The 25,651-nt window shown below is 37.2% G+C and overlaps 1 protein-coding gene across 1 annotated transcript; it reads right to left on the reverse strand.

The window, feature by feature from the left end:
- Positions 1 to 4,878: 4,878 nt before the first annotated feature.
- On the reverse strand, positions 4,879 to 22,570 carry dmrt99B (doublesex-Mab related 99B). Its single transcript, XM_067760515.1, has 4 exons — positions 22,424 to 22,570; positions 15,064 to 15,165; positions 11,189 to 11,531; positions 4,879 to 6,315 (listed from the first exon to the last, which is right to left on the reverse strand). Exons 1-4 carry the CDS (start codon positions 22,568 to 22,570, stop codon positions 5,345 to 5,347), a joined length of 1,563 nt encoding a protein of 520 aa, XP_067616616.1. The 3' UTR covers positions 4,879 to 5,344.
- Between the last annotated feature and the right edge of the window lie 3,081 nt (positions 22,571 to 25,651).

Here is a 25,651-nt window from a genome sequence, read left to right on the forward strand (position 1 = left end):
TGGAGCAATGAGCTGAGTCTTCTAAGAAGACAGGTTTAAACTCGCAAAGACCGCGGAAAGCGAAGCGTGTCGGGACGAGTACAGGGATCTACTGAGGATCTACAAGCGTGAAATTACCAGGGCGAAGAGAAACTCATGGAAAAGTTTCTGTACGGACATAGAGTGCTCCAGTGAAACAGCACGGTTGAAAAAAGTCCTAGCAAAGGGAAACATAGTCCAGGGACTAATAAAGAAAGAAAACGGGGAATGGTCACGTGATAGTGAGGAATCCCTTGAGGTGCTTCTCGATACACATTTCCCATCGGGAGACGGTTTAGAAGAACCAGCAGACATCACTCACACTTCGATCACGGAGCTAGTGGTGCCGGGCTTGGTGACCGATACCAAGATCGAGTGGGCAGTGAAGACGTTTTCTAAGTTTAAATCGCCGGGCCCAGATGGTATATTCCCGGCCATGCTACAAGTCTCAAGTAGGGCGGTCGTGGAATGGCTTAAAATAATATTCGATGGGTGCATAAGACTGAATCATGTACCGCACTCTTGGAGAACTGCTCGTGTAGCTTTTCTACCAAAGGCGGGGAAGATCGGTCACGTGTATCCCAAAGACTATAGACCCATTATCTTAACATCATTTCTGCTCAAAACCTTTGAGAGGCTGATAGATGTGTACATAAAGTCCAACGTGGATGAAAAGCTGCTCTCCACAACACAGCATGCGTACACCAAAGGCAAGTCGGTAGACACCGCATTGCATAGGGTGGTAATAAGCATAGAGAAATCCCTGGAATATAAGGAGTATGCTCTAGGAGTCTTCTTGGACATTGCCGGGGCTTTCAATAATATTGCAAAATGGGCGATTATGGATGGTCTTAATTACATTAAAGTACATCCTGCCTTAATCAGATGGATCGGCTGCATGTTAAATTGCAGAAAGATTACATCACAATGGGGATTGTACGAGGCCACGAAATCAGTGGACAGGGGCACGCCGCAGGGAGGGGTGCTATCACCTCTGCTGTGGACACTGGTCATCAACCAACTGCTCAGGCAATTCGATGAGGGACCCGTAAAACTTACGGCTTACGCAGATGACGTTGCAATTGTCATAAGTGGAAAATGCCTTCCAACGATTAGTTCTTTGATGGATCGGGCGCTTCGGGATATTCATACCTGGGCATCTAATGTCGGGCTGAAAGTCAATGCGGAGAAGACGGATATGGTCTTGTTTACAAAGAGGTACAAGGTCCCAAATTGGACCAGGCCTAAGTTAGGAGCGGTGACCTTACAGGAGAAACCTTGCACAAAATATCTAGGAATCATCCTAGACAGTAAGCTGTCATGGAAGCTCAACTTGGAGGAGAGGGTCAAGAAGGCCTCAACGGCACTCTATGCATGTAAAAGAATGCTGGGGTGTACGTGGGGCCTATCGCCCTCTCTTTCTCATTGGGTTTTTACAGCGATTGTAAGCCCTATTCTATACTATGGAGTTCTTGTTTGGTGGAAAGCCACACAAAAAACAACATACCTCAAAAAATTAGAGGGGGTATGCAGACTATCGATGCTTTGCATTACGGGAGCCCTGAAAACAACCCTGACGGCTGCACTGTATGCCATTCTGCACATTCCACCTGTAGACCTGGTAGCAAAGAACAAAGCGTTAACGACCGCAACCAGGCTCGATGCTTCGGGGCAGCTTGAACGCCGACCATATGGCCATAGTAATATAGCGTCCTCAGTCACAAGACGAACAGACTACATGATTCCCTACCTGCACTTTGAGGGAGATCTTAAGGCCACAATAGAGGTGGACGGTTGGCGCAAGGGTGCGCAAATGGCGGACGAGGCGATACATGTGTACACCGATGGTTCCAAAATAGTGGAAGGAGTAGGGTCTGCGGTATACTGCGCTGATCCGGAATTAAGCAGATCCTACAGGCTGCCGGATTACTGTAGCGTTTTCCAAGCGGAAATATTAGCCGTAACCAAAGCAGTAGAAACCCTGGAAGAGAATAGCTTAAGCTGCAACCGTGTTAACTTTTATATTGACAGTCAAGCAGCAATTAAGGCAATAATCTCGCATAGCACAGCATCTAAATGCGTGTTAGAGTGTAAGCAGTCTCTGGAGAGAATCGGGACAGGGAGAAGCATACATCTATATTGGGTCCCAGGGCATATGGGAATAGATGGGAATGAAAAAGCGGACGAATTAGCTAAAATGGGCGCATCCCTTGAAGCTTGCTCCGTAGACGTCCCAATTAGATTGGGCGAGATTAAGCGAATGCGAGAGGTGCACATGATCGACCAAGCAGAAAAGGCGTGGGTTCAAGCGCGGGGCTGTAAAGATTCGAAGATTATGTGTAGGTCTTACAACCTTAGACTAACACAGTTGCTTCTATCATTAAAAAGAGAGGACTGTAGACTCATGACGGGTATTCTGACTGGACACTGCCTTCTGGCGTCACATGCCTTTAAATTAGGCTTGGTCAGTGATAGCAGGTGTAGGAAGTGCGGGTTGGAGGAGGAAACGATCGAGCACGTTCTGTGCTCGTGCCCTGCACTTGCCAGGCTAAGACTCCAGCTATTAGGAGTGATACAGCTGTCAGATCTAGAAGCAGCAAGTGGCTTAAGTCCTAGGAAGCTTCTAGTATTTGCCAAGAGGACGGAGTTATTTTATAACATAGGTCCTGGTTTTTGATAGGGTTTTTCAGTTTGGTCGTTAAAACAAACTTCTGGTAACACTACGGACTCAATCAGTCTATGTGAGGTCCTCATGGACCGGCCAGTTCAACCTACCTACCTAGCTCAGTGAATAAGAGTACTCGACTGTAATACTATGTACAGACACACACCAAACTGGTTATTTATACCATTAATCATATAATAAATTGTAATAATAAATTTCCAATTTAAAAAAAAATTGCGTAATAAATTGTTTCAAACTGCAAATGCAACCTTGTAAAGTGTTTATTGAGTAGATTTAAACGTCAGTTACACATGGCTCAACTATATGGTTGGCTCATCTCATCAGCTGATTTTATTTTATTCATTTCACTGGAGTAGGGATAGTCAAAGAAGATAGTAAACTCAAAATGAAACCAAAACATTGAACACATTTTCTTGCAACACACAAAAATTTCAAAGCCAACTAGCTATCAAATTACTATTGTGTAAGCTAAATTGAGTTGTATGAACACCACTCAATATAAATCGAAATTGCCTCAATTTATTTTTCTGTTTGAACATAATATAAAGTTGCCAATTTCGACTAGAAATCCACGGCCGTGACAGTTACAAAATAAAAATTTTCAATTCTTCTTGCGCATTAGAAACCATTTTTAAGAAAATTATTCTTATAACCAAGGAAAAAATCATCTTAGCTTTTGAGAAAATTACTTGTCTTGATTTGGTCCCATAAAAACGTTTTCCTTAATCTACATAGATTAATACTATGTTCAAACAGAAAAATAAATTGAGGAAATTTCGATTTGAATTGAGTGCTGTTCATATAACTCGATTTAGCTTACACAATAGTAATTTGATAGCTGGTTGGCTCATCGCTACAGCAAGAACATACCTTTGTTCAGACTGTCAAAATGAACACGCACATTTTTAGGCGAATGAAATGGAATGAAAACATAAAACTTTGAAATTGTTGTGTGTTGTAAGAAAATGTGTTCAATGTTTTGGTTTCATTTTGATTTTGCCATCTTCTTTTGACAATCCCTACTCCAGTGAAATGAAAGACATAAAATCAGCTGATGAGATGAGCCAACCATACAGTTCAGCCATGCGTAACTGACGTTTAAGTATACTCAATAAACACACTTTACAATGTTGCATTTGCAGTTTGAAACAATTTATTACGCAATTTTTTTTAAATTGGCAATTTATTATTACAATTTATTATATGACAAATTGCGTAATAAATTGCCCAAATAGTATAAATTGCCAATTTGGTGTGTGTTTGAACCTAGTATAAGGGAAACGTTCCTATGGGGCAAAATCAATCCCATTTTTTCTACGTATCTGCACATATTTAGCCGGCGAGGCTCTGGCGATGACACGTTTCTTTAGAAACCTGGAGGTGGGAGGCAGGATGGCCTAGAAAGTTCAATGTGGTCATATTAAATCGTTCCCGTTATTGTTGGGCTAGTACCTTCATGGTGCTTGTTACCTGATCTATATCCGGAAGAGGACCATCAACATCGATAACACTCCCCAAAACCTTCGGGGAGTGTACTTATTGCTACAACAGCAACAACACCGGGATCTAGGCGTTTAATGGAGGAATTTTTTGCAAGGCCAATATAGGTATTCTGGTAAAAAATTGTTGTTGTACATTGCAATTTATTGCCAAATCTATACGAGTAAATCAGAGAGCACTACTTTCTTCACTAAACTCCATTAATTACATGAGATTGAAATGGACTTTTTTTTAAGTTCAGGAAATTTTTTCGTATGACGGCGTATTGCGTTTGCTGTAAAATCTTTTGTGATCATTGCAGAACTCATGGAAAACCAATTTCGCATTCCGTCGAAAGCGCATGCGTATTGGATTCATTGTTTCATGTCCTAAATTATTAGATCTCAGCTAAACTCTGCTAAACAACAATGCTTCTTGAATTCATCTCAAAATAAAAATCAGTAAATTGGTATATTTAATTTTTATTTTTTTATGAGTTAACACAGTACTTTTAGTTTTACAGTAGCTAATAATTTTTCTTACAGTTATGCAGGGTTTTCCAGTGCGAGTTTAAACTCTAGTTAAAGTTGACTGGAGTTCAGTCTTGCCACTTTTTTCGACAGCATACAATTTTGCTGCTCATCTCAGCTTAAGCGGCGGAAATGGCAGGGAGAAAATCTAGCCAACTTGAACTTAAGCTTAAACTCGCACTGACAAACCGGACCTTAGTTATAGAGCTAAATACAATTATTTTTCACAAATTCACTCGAATTATTTCACATTATATATATTTGTGTTTGTGTATGTACTATATTGTTTCCACTTATGTAACCAATGAGTAATTATTTTAACTATTTATTTACGTTTTCTTTTAGTTACGAATAATCACAATTAAAATAATAGAAATTTATTTTAAACTCTAAAACTATTTAGAAAATTGATTTTTATCGACTTTCATTAAAATACATTCATTATATGGTAACACTGGCTAAAATGGGTTATAAGGGTTGGTTGTTAAACACTTTATAGTAAATTTAATTTTATTTTCTTTCGCTATTTACAAACAATTTTATATGTACACACTTAAAAACTTCACACATATGAGCAGCATTGAGGGTTGGAATAACAATCGCCAAGTTATATTTTAATTCAGTAACTTTTTCAATCCTGCGAATCACCGGCGTTGCTGTTGGGATCCATCGATGCGCCACCATTCGACTCAGCTTGATCGATCACATCAGGCGGCAATACGCCTGGCAAGTAGGCAGCACCCGCATAGGGACCGGCAAGAAAACGCTTGGCATGCGCTTGCATAAATGGCGGGTAGCGATGCGTCGGTGAACCGAAAACTGCAGCAGGAGGAACCAACGGCGAAAAGGCTGACTTAAGTGGAAATGGTGGTGAAGGCGGTACATTTGGTGGTGAGGACGCTGCTGATGCAGCTGCAGCAGCCACCGCCGCCGAGGCGAGCGCTTGTGTCATATCCTCACCGGAGAGCATTGCCTCCATGGCTTGTAGCACATCACCGCGATAACGCGCCAACAATTGTTCAACGTCACTGCGTCGTCGATTGGGAAAGACACGTAATAGAACATCGACTGGTGAGCGTTGTTGTGGTTGTATGACTGCTTGCTGCATTTGTTGTTGTGCAATCGATAGTGGCAGTGTATGCTGTTGCTGTTGTTGTTGTTGTTGTTGTGCATGATGCTGATGCTGCTGCTGCTGTTGCTGATGGTGCTGTGCATGTGGTGAATGTTGATTATGTGGATGTACACCAACGGCAGCTGCTGCAGCAGCAGGCATGGCAGCGGCTAGAAATTGCGTGTGATGATATGGAATGAAACCCTGCGCGGCGCCATTATTAAAAGTGCGTAACAAATGCAAATTATCAGTGGGTGTATTTGGTGGTGAAGTGGAATCTTCTTTTTTCAAGCTTAGATTCTCGGGTGTGGCTTCATCTGGTGCAGAATCCACATCGAGATCGGATTCTGGTGAGCTTGGTGGTCCAGTGCGTGTAGGTGAAAGATTACCGGCGTCATTGTAGCTATGCGTCTTCATACGGGGACTGCTCGGTGAGGATTCGGAACCAGTGTCCTGGTCGGTTTCGTTGGATAGGCGTGCGCGTTTAGAACCTATTGGAAAGAAAAAAAAAAATAGGAAAAGTAGAATTAGTTAAAGTATGAATATTAAGACAAGTCGAATGGCAAACGAGACAGCTTTGTAAGCAGAGCTTAAAATTATATACACATTGTACATTAAGGACGTTTTTTTGCCAAAAAAAAAGTGGTTTTCTTAAAGCGATACTCTGTCGTATTTGATACATGGTCGGATTTACGATTTTTCTTCAGAGGTAGCTTTTAAACAAACGCATTATTCTGCAGGGTTAAGGAACACGGCGTTCGTAGTAAGGGTAATATATCAGAATATTTCCTCTAAAACCGGCAAATGCAGATAATAGTACACGGTTAAGAATTTGTGGAACATTTTAAACAGTTCGTTGTCAAAACCAATTTGCAAACTTGTTTTTACTAAATTGAAACCCTTTCGGGTTATCTTCACTATTTTGAGTGGGAACAACAACAACTATCCATGATAGCTGGTCGTTGTTTCAGAGCGGGGATTGCGGGTTAAAATCCCACGCCCTGGAAAAAAGACTTTGAAGAAATTTACAAGGTATAATCTAAACAGCCGTGATGTCGCGTTTTTTTTTTTTTAATTTTTTCCCAACTTTAATTTTTATTCCGTTTCTTTTTTTATTTATTTGGCAAAACCAAAGGTTTAAATTTCCTGCTGAAAATCTAAAAATAGTGTTTGCATTTGTTTCTCCAGGGCAGCAGTAGCAGCGAAGAATCGGTTCTGAAAATGAACACAGCTTGGAGCAGGCATGCTTAACCAACGAAACGATATCATTTCGTTACGATAATCAACGTTAATAAACGAAACGAAGTCATTTCGTTTCGTTTATTAACGTTAAGATCGTCAAATTAACGAAATGATTTCGTTTCGTTTTCTGCCATATCAAAACGAAATCAAATCGTTTATGTTGATTATTAATTTCAAACTATGCTGGCAAAGCTGATTGATGGCGGAGTCATTAAAGGTGAAAGCATTAGCCAAGCTGATTGCAACTTTTCTCATGAATTTTGACAGTACAAACATTTCTCAGAGTATTTTTGACATTACCACCAACGAATTACACAAACAAATTACATAGAGTTTGTGTGTGTATGTGCGCTCGTTGTTGCCACCTTACGGCTTCACCATGGCTATAGCATTGCCAGCACAATTCAAACATTAAGTATCACGTTTTTGTTAACGTTTTTAACGTTAACGAAAGCTTTTCGTTTCGGTTAAAAACGAGATACAATTTATCTTGATAATTTCTTTATCGATAATATTTCGAAGTGTTTCAACGGAAACGGTGGAAATTTTTTGATAAACGATTAGCTTAACGTTAAGGTGCATCCCTGGCTTGGAGTGATAGTAAAGCTCTGGCTCTGCTATAAGTAAGCTAATAACAGAATAAAAACTACGAAAGATATGCTATTTGTAGCGGAGAGAGAACAAAGAAAATTGTTTTTGCTATGTACTCCGTGGTTATTTAGGGTTGTTTCGGGGCGCTCTCGGGATAATTTCAGGGTAATTTCACAATAATTTAAGGGATTATTTCGGCGGAATTTATATGTAATTTCGCGGTCATATGGCGATGGTTTTGGAGAGTACATATTTAAGGTTCATTTTGGTGGTAAACTGGGGCTGTTGGTGACTATTTCGGTGTCGTTTCGTGGTTAATCTGGGGACCTTTTGAGGTAATCTCGTAATAGTTTTGGGGTCTTTCGGTGGTGATATCGGGAAGATTTTTGAGACTGTTTCGGTGTTCTCCCGGATAATAGGTATTACTTCGTGGTCATTTTGTGATGATTTTGGGGGCTATTTCAGGGAACTCCCGGGGTCACTTTGGGATCATATGAGATATATTTCGGAACCACTCTGGGATCAATTTGGGTTCATTGGGTCCTTCTCGGGGTAATTTCAGGATGAAATTGAAGTTTTTTAGAGTTATACTTAAATCGAGAACCAAACCTATACCTTACATTCTATATTGTTTTTTTAGATATACACCATGTTTAGATTTTTATTTAAATATATGTGGTTTTAAATTCCGCATACTCAAATTACAACATTTTATTGCACACTGTCAAATCTAAGGCTCACTTACTTGAGTAAATTTGCATAAACCGTGAAAGTTAAATATAGAAATACACCCTCACCTTACGAAACCCCATAATACGAAAATTCAAAAACTTATATCTATTTATATACATATATACATATACCCGTACAGTTTTGAGGCATTTATTTAAAGAGACACTTGATATCATGAAGGTAAAAATAAACAATGGATTTGAAAAAAAGTTAATATTGTAAAAATATGTTCATTGATGCCCAACTTGCTTGCAAAAGATATGTATGTAGATATGTTTGTAGAATAAAAAAATTTAATCACGGGAACTGCAAACATCGAATTCGGTGTGGGGATGTTAGAAAAGATATGCAAACAAACAAACATAGCCATAAATGTAACTACAACGAAAGGTTAGATAAATATAAAAAAACAAAGTTGGTAAAAAGGAGGCACCTGCCTCCTGGTCGCTTGGAAACGCGCACAGTATTGGGAAAAAATAGCAAACAGTTATTTGATATCTTCTGCTTTTTTTTCTGAAAATCTTTTCGAATGCTTTGTTTTGCTTCAATTGATATATTTGTGACTTGTTGATGAAATATGAGGGATGTGTAATTTAATTAAGTCGCTTTGAGCGGCTGACTACAATTGACTGAAAATTATTGGCAGGTCAAGTTGCCAGGACTTTTGTTTTAAGTTATAAAATTTTCTTCTTTTGTTTACTTGGAGGTATTTATGGATGTTAAGTAATAGTTCAATAATGTCAAATAGTTCGTAAATGGAATAAAACAGAGGCAGCAAACCACAAATAATGATGGTAAATTTGAACATAACATAAATAAAGTGAATTCTGAGGATAGAGAATATTTTCTTAAAAGTCAAGAAAAACTTACAAGGTGGTGCCGCAGGGTGGTGACTTGTGCCCGAATTTTCAAATTCTTCACTCCCCTCCGCTGGAAGGACCAGGTGAAACCCGATTTATATTCCGTTGGTGTGACCAATTCGCGCCAGTTAGCACAACAAGCTACTTGTTGGACGACCATAACCGTTTATACGGTTAAGCGCGTGTTAAGTAAGCATTTTGTTGAGACCTCGCGACTGATTTCAGTCGCAAGGGGTCAATGGAAATTAATTTTGTTAGGTGTGGAAGCCAATATTTCCTTAAGTGTTCAGCCATATTTGGCCACAGTACTTATGCCTTAAAGAGTGATCGAAGGAATTGGGTATTAGGGAATTAGGCGACGAACTTATCAGTGTTTTACTGAATCTCGACTCCCGAACATAATATGAAGATTATTTAAAAAAATTACTTAAATTTTAACCCCTCTGTATAGTTTCTATTATTACAACAACTACCTAAGTACCGGAGGAGTATTTTTATTTTTTTAGCCCCGGTTTTTTAGTAGTTGGTTAAGCTAAGCTTAAACTAAGTTTGCTTAAACTCTAGTCAAATTTAAACTCCAGTTAAACTACTGAGCAGTTTATCAGTCACAGTTTAAGGCCGCCTTTGGGGTAGGTTTTTTTGTACTGCAACACTGTTTTTTTATTATCTAGATAATTTGTAGATACGGCAACAGCTGGATTTTGTTTACCAAACAAACATGGAAACAATTCTTAAAGCAAATAGTTCTCGAGTTGATCTACTTCATTCTCCAATCACTATCCTTTGAGAAATTTTGTAAAACGTATACTTTCCGAGTTGATCTCCAACGTCAAATTATTTTCCGACATTTGAGAAGTTTTGAGAAATGTACAGCTCTCAAATGAATATCCAACATATTTTTCCAGTTTATATCCTACATTAGTTATCAAGTTGAGGTGAGTTGAAAAGAATCTTCGAGGTGGAGAAATAAACACCTGGTTGATAATACATATTTTATTTTATTTTCGTGAAAATACTGTAGCATTGTAAGCTTACATTTGAGTCCACACAAGACCACACATAAATACAAGTTAGTAACTATTTTTTCTTCAACTTAGGTAATAGCATTTTTTGCTTTACAAAATTTTTACCTTTTTTGCTGAGAACGTTATGATTCTCAAGTTGAGTCACTATTTCGAAACAACTTATGAGATTTTAGAAGTATGCCTGGTTATCATTTCGAACGAACGCAAATAACTGATAGGTTAACTAGACCTTAACCCTGCCAGATCTGTTGCTTAAGCTCAACTTAAACTTCAGTTAAAATATACTGAAAAACTACAGAATAAGTTTAAGCGTAGTTTAAGTGGCAAAATGAGTTGAACTTGTACTGAAAAACCGGTCCTTAAAATATAACAACAAAAACCTTCTAATCTTGCCAAAAAAGTTATAAAGACGAGGTCTACTAAATTTATCGTTAAATTTTTTTTAGCAGCCAAAATGCGGGTGAAAAATCAGGGCCTTCCTTCATTTTCCAACAAAAAAAAAAAAAAAAAATTGTCCAACATTTCCGTCACACTCGCAAACTTCAAACAAGCACACACCCACACGCGAAACACAATAACACACCACACATGTCCACCCACTCAACGCAATGCTGCACTTCCGCCAACTCGCACACAGATCGCTTAAGCGTTTTCTTTATTTAAATAAACGTTTTGCTGTAATTTTTCCACACTCTTAACGGTGTTCTTGTGCGGAAGTCGCAAAAGTGCGAGCAAACACACTTCATCGCTTAAGTACAACAATAATAATAACACGAAAAAATGTCTCAAAATGTGCAACATTGCTCACCATTTATGTACAAAACTCTTTTCGCGCCACTTAATTCGTCTTTAACATCAACTTCACATTTGCCATTTTGTTTTTTTTATTGCTGTTAACACTTCTCCAAACTTACCTGGACTCTCCACTTCGGTACTACGATCTGGTGAATAGCCCATTGAGAGACGTTCCGAAGAACGCATTCGTACATCTGAATCTGATTCATTGCCATTGTATTGCATACGTTGACTATTACTGGTGTCCAAACCATCACTGGGCGGTGATGGGATACCGGGATGAAAGGTGCCAGTATTTGTCATTGGTGGTGCAGGACTATGCGTGTTTGGTGGAACGCCACCACCGCTGCCGCCGCCACCTCCATCGATAGCATTCTGTTGCCCAGGCGGTACGTTGGTGTAAAGTAGACCTAGTTCACGTGCTTCATTCTCTTCTTGAGCTTGTTGGCGACGCAGTGCAACCTGGAAGTGAAAAGAGATTAATAGTATTGAGGTATTTTAAACATTAATTTTTGATTTATAAAAGCATTTTGTAAACGGAATATGCAGTCGCAAATTCATAAAAATATATAATAGTAAGAAATTAGTCGACAAATTTCACTTTACAAAACTTATAAATTTATTATATTTTTTATGAAATTAAAGTTTGGCATAAAAGGGGTTAATAAGGGTTAATAGAGTTCTAAATTACATACATAGATTCACACCCATAGGCAGGGCACAGAACGGCGCGGAACAGCACAGATGTACTTTTTTCATATTCTTAAAATATTAACATTTTTATTTAAGTACACTAATTTTTCACCGATTTTATTGTAAACGTACGATAGGAAATTAAATTTAACCTTGTAAAGCACACTGCGTTGATTTGACGCTTTATTTTTTCTGCAGACTTTAAAATATCCTAAATGATATTGTGACGGATATTAGCAACACTAAGGGATACTATCATCACTAAGCCGATGCTAAGCAGTGACTTGTATGCACATCAATAGATCAATCATTATGTCTATACATATGTACGTACACGCAGCGGTGAAGAGACACACAAACACATGCAGATATCTTATCTGAGATGCTCCCAAAAGTATGCAATTATAAGTGGAAGTGTCGCTCACAAATGCACGCGCATATGAGAAGCTATACACGTGCAGTAGAGGCGCGACAATCAGTTTGATTTGAGACGCTATCTGGCCAGCAAAAGTAGCGTTATTGTGAAGAACTTTAATAAAGGCCATTTTGCATTATTGAATAGTGGAGTTATTTATTCAACAGTTTAGTGATTCGAACGTTAGTAGAAGGTTGCAAATAAGGGGAATTGCAGTAAATTCGTTACAATATTAAGCTAAGGTTAGGTTGAACTGGCCGGTCAATAGAGACCAATAATAAGCTTAACTTAGCTTAACTACGCATGCAATTTTAAATTAGTTACTCTTTTAAACCGTTTGACGCTGAAGCTAAGCCGCTCCTCGACTTGTGAATTGAGACGAAGCTCTTATTAGAAGATGTACAGCTCAACAGCTGAAGAATGCTTTGACACATGCATCAGTTTGAAGTTGTGTAATCTGAAAGCGGTGTCGGAGGTCACGGATGCAAGTGTGATTCTTCTTAAACGGACCCCACAGACTTGCAGGGTTGGGCCAAAAAGACCAAGGCATAGATTTTACTTTACGAAAGGAAAGATGGTTGGTGTCATTTGGGGACATCGGAACGGAATTCGTCGGGCATTTATCGCCACCGAAAGTTAGCATGGTAACCACATCGACCACATAGAGCCCGTGGAATCAACCGAGCAAACATAAACCTAATTCTGGTCGTCGAGCAAGAGTAATAGAGAGGAAGAGGTCGTTGTCGTAGTATCCGAAATTTTGACTAGAACTTCCGCGGATAGAGGTTCGGCCTTTACTTCTCTTCAAAAGTACATTTCGTCCAAGAAAGCAAAAGAGATTTTCGGAAAGAGCCTGTGGCTCCATGCGCGATTGATCTCAAAGTTTTGGGATGAAAATTCAATTCAGTGGTGGAACAATTCCAGACGATTTCCAAGAGATACGAATCCTAAAAATATACTAGTTGCAATAATTATTGCAAGCTTTTGCCGTTGAGAAGCTCGAAGAGTATTGTGGTGAGGTACGAAAATAAGAAGAAGTTGGGTGAACCGAGAAACTAAGTCACTGTCGCTATGAAGTTCAGAATGTCGGCTGTAAAATGAGAAATTTCAAGTTACTTTTCAGTTTACGATAGTCCCGGTTTGAAAATTTTAAAGTTAAAACGGAAACATTGACTTTATCTTTGCTATACCTAAAAGTTTGAAAATTTTGAAGTTAAAACGGAAACATTGACTTTATCTTGACTATACCTAAATGTTTTACAAACCGACCCTTTAAATTCATCTAAGCAGCTGAAATTGGGAAATATTATTTAATCTTGTGTTTTAATCCGTTCGTGCGCCCAAATTTTAAACCCCTTTTTAAACTTTTTTTTACAGTAATTGGAAACCGCTCAATGTATTATACTAGGTTCAAACACACACCAAATTGGCAATTTATACTATTTGGGCAATTTATTACGCAATTTATCATATAATAAATTGTAATAGCAAATTGTAATAGCAACCTTGTATAGTGTGTTTATTGAGTAGATTTCAACGTCAGTTGCGCATGGCTGAACTATATGGTTGGCTCATCTCATCAGCTGATTTTATGTCTTTCATTTCACTGGGTAGGGATTGTCAAAAGAAGATGGCAAACTCAAAATGAAACCAAAACATTGAACACATTTTCTTACAACACACAAAAATTTCAAAGTTTTATGTTTTCATTCCATTTCATTCGCCTAATACCAACACGCACATTTTGACAGTCTGAACAAAGGTATGTTCTTGCTGTAGAGATGAGCCAACCAGCTATCAAATTACTATTGTGTAAGCTAAATCGAGTTGTATGAACAGCACTCAATTCAAATCGAAATTTCCTCAATTTATTTTTCTGAGCAATAAGTCTAAATTCTCATAATTATTTTAAAACAAAGTCAACAATCTTAAAAAATCCAAGAATATAAACTGGTAGCCACTCTCATATTTGAAACAAAACCAAAAGGTTTAAAACGTCTAGAACTATAAATTTGTTTTCACTTATGGTTATAAAACAAAGCCTAAAAGCATAAACTTACTGCTGATAATCTAAAAATGTTTTGATCCAGAGCACATAGACTCGAAACCGGCCGAAGGACCGCATAAGTTACATATTTTTAAATACAAGTATAGATCCCTCTGTTTTCAAATTGAAACCAAGCTCTGCGCACTCATTTTCACGAAAACCAGCATGACCTAAATTTCAAACCAAATTGGGGTTGTATATGTAGTACAAAACGTTTCAGTTTCAAGCGAAAACTTTTAACCGTGTACATATCTTATCCTTATCGTATCAAGCAGCAGATTTTTCCCATATAAAATGCATTTGACTCTGGTTTTGAAATATGTTGGCGCGTTGTTTAATCGTAGGATGATTTAAAAAAAAATTTCATATTTCCAGGGTGGCCTCTTCTTTTAACTCGGTTGAATTTGTGAAATATATCAAGAACTGTTTTCGTATAAAATACAGACTCCCTGATGAGGCCATGAAATTGCTTCAAAACGCGTATAAGAAAATAATTATGTTATTATATTTTATTCAAAGATCGGCCTAAAATGTACTAAGGTCAACTTTGCAAAAACATTTTAAGAAATTTAACCCGGTCGAACGAGTGTCCGTCCTTTTTTACGATTCGCTTTTTAAATTACACTTTGGTTTTCTTTAATATCCTTTAAATATATAAAATTAAATTAAGCTTCATCGTTTTTTTTTTTCCTTTTTTCATATAATTCGATTCTAATCCACTGCCGCTGAGTGCGAATGTTTTTTGTTTTTTGTTACGTTTAATTTACTTGATAGCAGTTTCTAAAGTATTGTAACGCATCGTTCCGTGCTGTTAGTTGTGAATCGACCTTAATGCGTACCTGTGCGGCCATAACACGTTGTCGTTCCGCAATCAAAGTGCATTTCGCACAAACACAATCCCGCCAACGGCAATAACGTTTATGTCCTTTGAGAGCGCTAACCTGTAAAGAAATAAATAAAAGTCAATCAAAGGTTCGAATTATTTCTCTTAACTATGAAATGTAAGATGTTATTAAGCTCCAAAATATGTTCGGGAACGGTACACCCAGAATTTACGGATGCCATTCATAGCTGGCGACTGAAGCTTCTTTGCCCCCGATGCTAAATTTAATACCTAAGTAACAACGGTCGACAGACCCTCTCAATATCGATTCATAGTTTTTTAGTTTTCGAGATACATTTACAGAAAAGTACGAAAAATACGAGACCTAATTTCTTTAAAATCTACATAAAAAAATTACTTGGCGCGATTTACCTCCGAGCAGATGTAATCCGAGCTTCTCTTCTAAATTCCGTCGCGTTTCTTTTGTAATTTTCCTACAAATTGGGCGGACGAATGAAATACATTCGGGGTGTTTGCCAAACCACTGCCGAGCAGGGGCCTCGCTTAGGCATTTTTTTCTAAATGAAAAAACGTTTTCCTAAAATTTTTTATGTATGTAGCTTTGCTCGGGACTTAAACCCGGTACCTTCGGTGAGGTAGGCGGAACACAGTACCACCACAACGCATGATCCATTTAAAAGCAGTCATTGCTCTGAAAAACGCCATTTCTTTCGATATATTGATAAACATGTTTACATATTCTTCATTGCTGTAAACAAAAGCAACACCTGTTTGTTTTGGAGCTGTGAGGAAGACAGAGAAATCAAACGGAAAATATCTCTTGCCAACAAGTGCTACTTTGGACTGAGTAGGAAATTGTAAAGTAAAGTCCTCTCTTTACGAACACAAGTCGCTCATCAAAACTGTCCGGATGTATGGCTCGGAATCATGGACTGTGTCGAAAGAAGATGAGGTGGCTCCTAGAGTATTCGGGAGAAAATGTCACCGGGAGATCTATGGTCCTGTCCGTAATGCCGACGGCGAGTATCGAAGGAAGTATAACGATGTGATATATGAGCCTTACTCAGACATTACGATAGTGCAGCGAAAAAAAGCCCGAAGGGTTCTATGCCTAGGCCAGATTATACGAATGCACGAAAACGCTGCGGCCAAGAAAGTGTTTCAGTCGACACCACAGTTTGGAAGCAGTGGAAGGGGGCTACCTCCACTGAGTTGGGAGGGGCATTTGAGGAAGACTTCACCTCCCTTGGTGTTCCCGATTGGCGTCAGCTATCGCAAAAGTAGACTTCATGTTTATAGCAAACCTAATACACTTCAAAAGATAATCAAGTCTCATCGGGCCTAACAAAAAATTAAACAGTGTTCTGTACGGAAACAGTTGTACTAGACCCTCTAACTAAAGCTGTAGTGTAATGGCTGTCTCCTTTACACCGTATATCCGTCCATTCTCCGGTACCGTTTTTGATAATTCAACCACTACAAACGACGCTATACCTTTGCTTTCTTTCCTTTAATTCCTTTCCTTTCCCTCACTTTAATTTTCTTTCCTTTATTTTATTTTACTTCTATTTTATTTTATTTAAAATTTTTTAATAACTAGCAAAGTACTACACAAAATGTAGCAACCACAAAACGAATACATACTCCAACTTGAATATTTTCGTTTGTATAACCACTTTGAATATCGGCAAAGAGAACTACACATTAGCCATCATCCAGTGAGTTTTCTAGCTCCGTGACGCTCAATTCTTACGGGAATGCTCTGGATAATTGGTAGACTTGAGAACCAGAGTTCATGATATTTTTGTATACCTGAGTTGTGATAGGCACATGTTGCTGTTGTGCTTCATTAAACACATACGGCTAAAAGTCAAGCAGCGACATCAATTTTTAAAAAAGTAAGAAATTGAGAAATTATTATTGAAATAAGACAAGAAATTAACAAATCATCTGGCTCACAAATTAAATCAGACTTCTATCTGGATTTATTTGGCTCAAATCGTTGTTGTTGCATTGACATGCAAAATTGTTTATCTGGCTCATGATCTTTGCGACGGGATGATGGCTATTTACTCATATCTGTTGACTCTCGCGCCTGAATGGCATAGAAGGTTCAATGTTGATAACATGCTACAACAGCAGGAACATAGCTGTTGAAATATCTTGCACATGACAGAAAACTATATGTTAAATTCTTTGTCTAAAATTTGTCACCCTTGATTGATCCTTCAATCCAAATTACAATAAAAAAATAATTTCGTTTCTATGTACGAGAATAAAAAAAGAATTCCGAGACCATCTCAACGTTAGCTTCAAATTTAAAAGTGGGCATTGCTAATTTTTTTTCGACTCCGGCTAATGTTCACCATACCCCTTAAGTCGAAGTAGTGCCACTTTGCATGCTAGATATAGGGCTCTTGTTTATAACCGGTTAATCGGCTACCCGACTAGATGAATGTAATCAATTTATAATCGATTTTTTTACTTAACTTTTTATAATCTGCTAATCGAATAGTCTACTATCGATCGCTCTATTTAGATGTTTAGGGTAAGTCAACATTTCAAAACAATTAGTGCTTTAGTCGCTTTTACATAACATCTTTCTGTTCAAAAGGGAAAAATATGGACTGCTGCTGTTTTCAAAATCAATCTTGTTGTTGCTGTTGTTGTAGCGATAAGGTTGCTCCCCGAAGGCTTTGGGGAGTGTTATCGATGTGATGGTCCTTTTCCGGATACAGACCCGGTACGCTCCAGCACCACAGCACCATTAAGGTGCTAGCCCGACCATCTCGGGAACGATTTATGTGGCCATATTAAACCTTCAGGCCATCCCCTCCCTCCCCACCCCAAGTTCCATGAGGAGCTTGGCGTCGCCAGAGCCTCGTCTGTTAGTGAAACAGGATTCGCCGCGGATAGATGAGGTTGACAATTGGGTTTGGAGAAGCTGTATATTGCGCTGGCAACCTGAAGGGTTGCGCTACACAGTCCCTTGAATCTGGTATTTTAGTCGCCTCTTACGACAGGCATACCTACCTCCGGTATATTCTGACCCCCTAACCCGCTGGGGTCAAAATCAATCTTCAGTGTAAACGGTAAAAAAATTTATCACAAAAACCAACCAGATTTAAATTTTAAAACAATTTTGTTTTTGTCATATATGTAGGTCGATGGGCGACTGCCGTGTTTAAAACACGCCCCCTTCAAAGCCCATATCGCCATATAACTGGAAATTTAAAATGTCAGTTTTATATAGGGCTGTGAGGTTAATTGATTGCTAAAAAATTTGATGACACGCATCTCAAGTTCTTCAAATAAACGACTAATTCTATTTTTTGGTTGATCAAAAACAAACTTCTTGAAAAATCAGTTTTAGATTTATTACAGTTTGAATACAGCGATTAGTCACATTTATTGCGCTTTTTATATTTAATTCGCCGTCGGCATTAACACGTGAGAGAAACTAACAGTTTTTGCTGAAATATTTTTATAATTACCGAAATGATGTTCGATTTTCAAAATTCAAAACTTTGGTTAGTCAAGTATTCGATTAAATTAAACAATTGATTATGCAACTCGGCGATTAATCGAACAAACGCACGCACTATGGAAAATTGAACAACTGCTGATTAAAAATGGGTTTTTTCATTGTCGGTACTGGCATGCTTTTTTTGTTTTTATCAATAGCTTAAGGATCAAACTAGACTATAATATCAACAAATGTATCAATTTTATGTGAAATTATTTTATTACAATATCACAAACTTTATAGTTTTGAAGGACGTCCATGTTAAGCCCTTCATCATTTTCAAATTGATTTTAATGTTATACGTTACAGGAAAAGGTATAATGTATTATATATTTATGGAAACCACATTTTTTTGAAGAATGTGAAACAATATGTTTTTTAAGACTATGTAAATGTTTACCTTAAAATAATTGCAAAATAAAATATGGTTAAAAAAAAGTTTTTTTAAATTTCATCGAGACTTTTGACAGTTGCCCACATTTACCCACGCTTTACATTTTATGTTAATTTGTAGCCTAGCCATCCATAAACATAATCAAATAAAAATAGCTGCGGAAATTTGCGACTTTCGGAGTAACTAGTAAAAATGTGATAAAAGTCAGAAAACGGAAAACCGCTCGCTATCTATTGGGGTTTTAAATATTGCTGTTAAGTTTTGCTATTTTTCATTGATATTAGGACGTTTATCTTTTTTGCACTCATCTTGCGTATGAAAATATTAATAAACAAGTTGCACACTAGAGAACAGCGCTGAATTATTCTTCTTTCTTCTCAATAAGAATCCCAGTTTTCTCGAGTGACCGTGAGGGTTGCATACAGTTTAAACAATAAAAAAGTAACAAAAACATTAAATGCAGTTTTGCCTAAATTTTCGCATTTCAGTGGGCGGAAATATATTATTACTATGTATTATTCCTATTTTTTAACAATAAAAATTCCAGTTCTCCCGTGTGACATTAAGGGTTGAATCCCATTTTAAAAAATAAAAAAGTAAAGCATTAAGTGAAGTTTTGCATAATATACCTACAATTCGAAACTTTGTGGGCGGATAATACATTAAACTAAGAATTTTTAGTTTTCTAAATTTTATTAGTTAGACTGAATGAGTGTGACGTATATGCATGGGGACATTTGGTTACTACCTACTTGCGCAAGGAACTTAGGCATATATGTATTTAGGAGTACTTATGAAGTAGACCTTGCTAGGAAACTAACGAAGTTAAAAGCGATTATAACGGAATTTCCAAACTACCCTTTGTTTTAAGGCACTACCCTCATTTTTCATATTAGTGTATAAACAGAACAAAATATTGGTGAATTAACAGAAGTGTAATTGTTGCGAATACAAATAACTACGTGTTTTGTTGTACCTTCAAAATGTCTATTTTCAAGTGTTTTAAACGTGAAATAATACTTTCGTATATCGAACGAGGAAAATCATTGGGGGCATTATCAACAGTTTTAAAAGAAAATTGTCATGTATCTGAAGACAACTTATATTTCATCCTCAGCGATTTTCAAAGACATATTTATCCTACTTTTAATAAACGATGGACAGAAGCTTCACGGAAAAAGGATAAATTTTTTATGAAAAACAGTAATAGGTTAGAATCAGAATATTCAGTAACTTTACCCAACTCTGAAGACGTTACAACCGACTCCACACCTCTACTTCTTCTGAAAAACATGGGAGACTGTGCGTATCTTATCCAGATTTGTCAGAATCCAGTAAAAGAAGAAAAAATACAAAGCTACTTAATGAATGTGGATTTGAAATCATCTAAAATGCATATCTTCAATGGTTACTTTGGATAGGAGAAGGAACTAAACTTGTGGAAACATTAAGGTTTGCTGACAGTGAAAATAATACCTTATTATCGAGTCTCATAGATCACGCAAGGCAGACAAAAATGTTAACGGATGAATAAGCATTGAGCATATTTATTGGCTTGGCCGAAAGCACAATATATGTACTTGAGAAATTTAACGAACGAACGAAAATGTTTTGTGTTTCCACCATATTACAAAGTGCAAGAAGTTAAAACAATTTGCTATCCACCATCTTCAGCTATAGAAATTACAGACACAAGTGCAAATATATTAAGACTTCAGGATTTATTAGATCATACTACATCTAGAGACAATAGATTCAGTGTATAGGCATGAATTCAATAACTTACTTCTATACAGTAAATGGGGCTGTGATGGCTCATACGGTCAAAGCCAGTACAGTCTGCCAGAAGAGTCTGAACTAATTTCTGATGCAAACTTATTTATCACTTCTTTGGTACCTAATAAGTTAATTAACGAGCTAACAGATGATGTTGTTTAGCAAAATCCGGAACCTTCGTCTGTTCGTTTTTTTCGGCCTACGTTAATAGAATTTAGCAAAGAAACTCCCGAGAAAACTAAAGCTGTTGTGGATGAAATAAAAGGTCAAATAATTTTTTTGGGCCCATCATAGCAAAGTGGATGTGGAGCTACTCAAAGACAAATGATCGATTTGGCTAAAGTGACTGCTAGGTCTGAAAATAAAGATTCTTATCAATAAGGACTGTCTACTTGCACACCTGTGCCACCGTGGTGTGATGGTAGCGTGCTCCGCCTACCACACCGAATGCCCTGGGTTCACACCCCGGGCAAAGCAAAATCAAAATTTTAGAAATAAGGTATTTCAATTAGAAGACAATTTTTCTAAGCAGGGTGGCCCCTCGGCAGTGTTTGGCAAGCACTCCGAGTGTATTTCTGCCATGAAAAGCTCTCAGTGAAAACTCATCTGCCGTTCGGAGTCGGCATAAAACAAGTAGGTCCCGTCCCGTCAATTTGTAGGAAAAATTAAAAAGAAGCACGACGCAAATTGGAAGAGAAGCTCGGCCTAAAATCTCTTCGGAGGTTATCGCGCCTTACATTTATTTTATTTTTATTATTTACATTGATTTGTATTTTGATGTACTATTTGATATTTGGTTCTTGTAGGCATTAAAATAATAGTATTCATTGTAAAAAAATAAATATTGGATATTTTTGATAATCTTAAATTTCTTTTATTTTTTAAGTTATGGTTTTAAATTAAATCATAATAAATTATATTCCATTTGAAACCATATACCCTATTCTATATTTGTGCAAAATTTTAGAACATAATATTCAGAGATAAAAAAGTTATTGATTTTTAATCAGAAACAGGCCTATATTTTCCATAATGGCTAGCCGTATTTTTATTAGAATAGCGATTTGACGTAACTTTTGTCTGGAACTTGAACCTAGCCCCTTCTTTATGGTATGCAAATTACATATTTAAAAAATAATAATAATAATAACAATTAGGTAATAGACAAGGTCCCCTATTCGTCGTATGTGCTATGAAGAACACTTTATAATCGACTATTCGAATAATCGATTAGCAAAAGTGGTTTAGTAAAAAATTCCTTGCATTCTATTAATGACTACTGAAAGATTTTTTTTTTAATTTTTAATGAGTTCTGCGATGCGAAAACACGTGGCGGCGTTGTTGTTAGCCATTTGCAGTTCACATATTTTGCACTAGCCATACTCAGGAACTAGAACTGACAAAATATTGAATTTATCAAACTGTCGGTATACGAATGATAATAAATTGTAGTCGATTGTTGTGCAAAAGTTGCTACTCGACCAATCTACTACTCGAGTAGATGCATAATCGATTGTGAACAAGATCCCTAGTGATATGTTTCAGTCAAAAATTATATTACAAACAATGAAAATAACTAAAAACATAAGACCTTACAACGATTACGAAACTTTTGTAAATTACATAAACAATAAATAATAAACAAAAAATCACACCCACCACTCCGTGATTGCGGCAACGCGCACATTTTGGTGTCCGTTGGTAACGTTCAGAAGCGGCGCGTAGAAAGAAGGCTGGTGGCAAAGCGCCTAAGACTGGATGTTGAGACATTAGATTTTGCATATCCACACCGCTGGGTAAGCTCATGTTGTAAGCGACGGTAAAACAATTGCAAATTGTTTGCAATCAAAAGAGTGTCATAAAAACTTCAATTTTGAAGTTCTTTGCTAATGCTCTAATAAAACACGCTAACTTTAAACCGCAATAAAATTAAACTATAAAAATATTACGCTAGTATCCATGGAGAGTTTTGCGTTTTTGTACTTTGTTTCACACTTACTACAACACTTGAACAATTATTTTGTTTCCTTTTTAATTATCAAAACAAGTTTCTCTTCATTCACAACGAAGAACAATCACAATGCCATTATAATGTTGCTTTATTGTTTAGTTTTCATATTTTCTACCTTTTTTGTATTATTAAAAATTATTTTTTTTTTTAAATTTCTCACTCACAAAGCAAACAACCCTATTTTGCCAATACCGATTCGTTGCATACTTTCGTGCGCGCTACCACCTTTACAACGTTGTTACACGGCGGATACTCTTTTGAAACTGAATCAACTTTGGCAAGCACCGTCTAAACCCCCAGTCATAGTCAGTCAACATCGACCAAACCCATCAACCAACGAACCAACTTAGTGTTTTCGTTGAACCTGGCAGTCAGCCGCCGCCATTCATACACAGATCCATTTACATAAGTATGTTGCTAAAACCAAAGAAATGTAACACATGCATACATACACACATAAATAAATATATACAAATTAAATGTGTGTGAGCGAGCGCGCAAATGAGTGAGCGTGTAAACGTTTTAACTCATAAATGAGGGGCTCATATGCGAGGGTTGAAATTGAAATTGTTTTGCTCCTACCCTCAAACTGGTGTGGAGTTTTGTTAGTTACTCTGCAACAACCACCGCAACAGTAACACCGGCAACAACAATGAATAGTAGTTGCAATAACAACAATTGCATGAATTGAGCAATGGCAACAGTAAAGGCAAATTGGTGTGGATATGTTTATGTGTGTGTGATGTGTTCTTGGCGGTGGCGGGCGTTTGTATGCCGCTGCTGCTGCTCAAGGATGCAGTTGGTTGGTTGACGGGCGGGCGCTTAATTAAAAAAGTTTCCAAATTCGATTTTTGGGCAATGTATACAAAGTTGCTCACTCACTCGGTTGCGCTGCTGCTGTCGTAGGTACTTACTTGGCTTTTATTGTTCGTTATGCTATATGGCAGCATAACATTAGAGTGTTTCATGTTTATTCACAATTCTTATTAATCTGGTTCTTTTGTAAACCTATATTTCCTTATACTAATTCTTACTTTTTATTAACTTTTGCACGCTCAGGTTGGAATAAAAATATTTAAATGAACTAAAATAAAAAAATCAAATAAAGTAAAAAAAGAAACATAGTTAAATAAAAAACTAATTAAAATAAAAGTTAAATAAAACGAAATAAAATACGATAAAGTGTAAACAATATCAAGTGGAATCAAATTAAAAATATAAAATTTAAAAGAAATAAAATGATATTAATCAAAACAATCCCAGTTGGAGAGAAAAGTTCTTCGAAAGATTTACGGACTCCTACGCGTTAGCGACAGCGAATGAAAGATGATGCTCCGGCTAAGAAGGTATTCTTATCGCAACCCGCCAACGGAAGCAGAGGAAGAATGCGGCCACCACTCCGCTGGAAGGACTAGGAAAATGATGGAAATTCAGTTGTTTTTACCAATTAGGGGCAGTTAGCAAAATAACTTGCGCGCCTGTTGGACGGCCAAAACCGTTTAAGCGGTTAAGCTCCAAAAAAACGCTTATCCTCGCTTAGATAATGCTTGGGAGACCCATCTAGCGGCCGTGGTTAACTAACTTGCTGTAGCCATAGGGTGTACCGAAAAGTGGAAACACAACCCTCTGATGGCCATAGGGTATAACATATAGCTAAATCAGTTGCGATGAATTGTGGACACACATAAAATACCTTGCAAAAATCGCGAGTACTCCATGCATGCATGTATGGAGTACTCGCTATGGACCAACCGAGTACTCCAAAATTAACCACAATTCATACAAAAAATATGGTCCAATTAACATTGCGATGTCCTAGGACTGGACCATATACTCCAGCTTCGCATTACATCAGAGTAATCCATGGAGTACCCACAGTCCAATAAACATCGTGTAGTGATTACAATCGTTAAAAACGGGCAATGATCGGCTTACAATGTTTTCGTGTAGAAACATGAGTTGGTCCATTGCTGCATTACAGTGGAATATAATGGTAAGTACTCCAGTGGACCACATGATCCAACGATTTTTGCAGGGTACATAGAATTAGTGTAGAGGGTGAAACAAAAACGCATATTTCAGTTACATCTGAGTTTAATGCGTATTGAAATTTAGTAGTACACATTTTATGCGCAGCAATTTCAGAGGTGTATTTAAAGTTTGACGCTTAGCAGCCCATATAAAGTTTAAGCGTATAGACGTTTACGTGTAAAAAAACAAGGCTAATAATAATAATGCCCAGCCCAACAAAGTCTGTCGAATCATTGAAAGGCAGGGATTTGTTGTCGACCGTTGAGATCTAAAACTACTCAGCTACAGACGAAAACTCATCAGCTAAGCAAAAGTAAAAGGATTTTAATAATATATAAGATAATTTGAATTATTTTAAAAGATAGAACAGGTTATGTTGTGAAACATGGTATCATCTAAGTAGGGTAAATGAGTTAATATGTAATTAACTATTAAGAGAAGAAAAAATATATTGTTTTATGCCAAAAAAAGGGAATCTGAAACATCAAATGTGCTGAAGTGAGAGTTATAATTTTGACATGAACAACGGAAAAGCTCGTTTAGTGCAAAATTAGTTCGACAATGATTGAGAATGAGAGGTTTAAAGTTTCTAGATGGCCGAAAGGGAACATTGAAGTTCACTTCGCTCAGCAAAAGTGGGCTGGAGACCAAACCGTTTTTTATTTTAATCATGAAAATTGCTCCGAGCATTTCCTTACTACTTACAAGGGTAGGAAGTCAAATAACTTTCAAATCATTAGTATAAGGAGGGAGGTTATACAACGGGTCATATTGAAAATCTCTTAAGGCAAAAAGTTAGAATTGTTTTTGCACGAACCTAGTAAGTCGGGCTCAAAACTATTGAA

The sequence above is a fragment of the Eurosta solidaginis genome, chromosome 1 (genome assembly GCF_040869045.1).
Source record: "Eurosta solidaginis isolate ZX-2024a chromosome 1, ASM4086904v1, whole genome shotgun sequence".
NCBI classification, from domain to species: domain Eukaryota; kingdom Metazoa; phylum Arthropoda; class Insecta; order Diptera; family Tephritidae; genus Eurosta; species Eurosta solidaginis.

Coding starts and splice junctions, on each gene's coding strand:
- dmrt99B (XM_067760515.1), bottom strand. CDS start 22,570: ATGAGCTTACCCAGCGGTGTGGATATGCAAAATCTAATGTCTCAACAT. Junction 15,166..22,423: donor GTTGCCGCAATCACGGAGTG/GTGGGTGTGATT, acceptor ATTTCTTTACAG/GTTAGCGCTCTCAAAGGACA. Junction 6,316..11,188: donor TACCGAAGTGGAGAGTCCAG/GTAAGTTTGGAG, acceptor TCTTTCCAATAG/GTTCTAAACGCGCACGCCTA.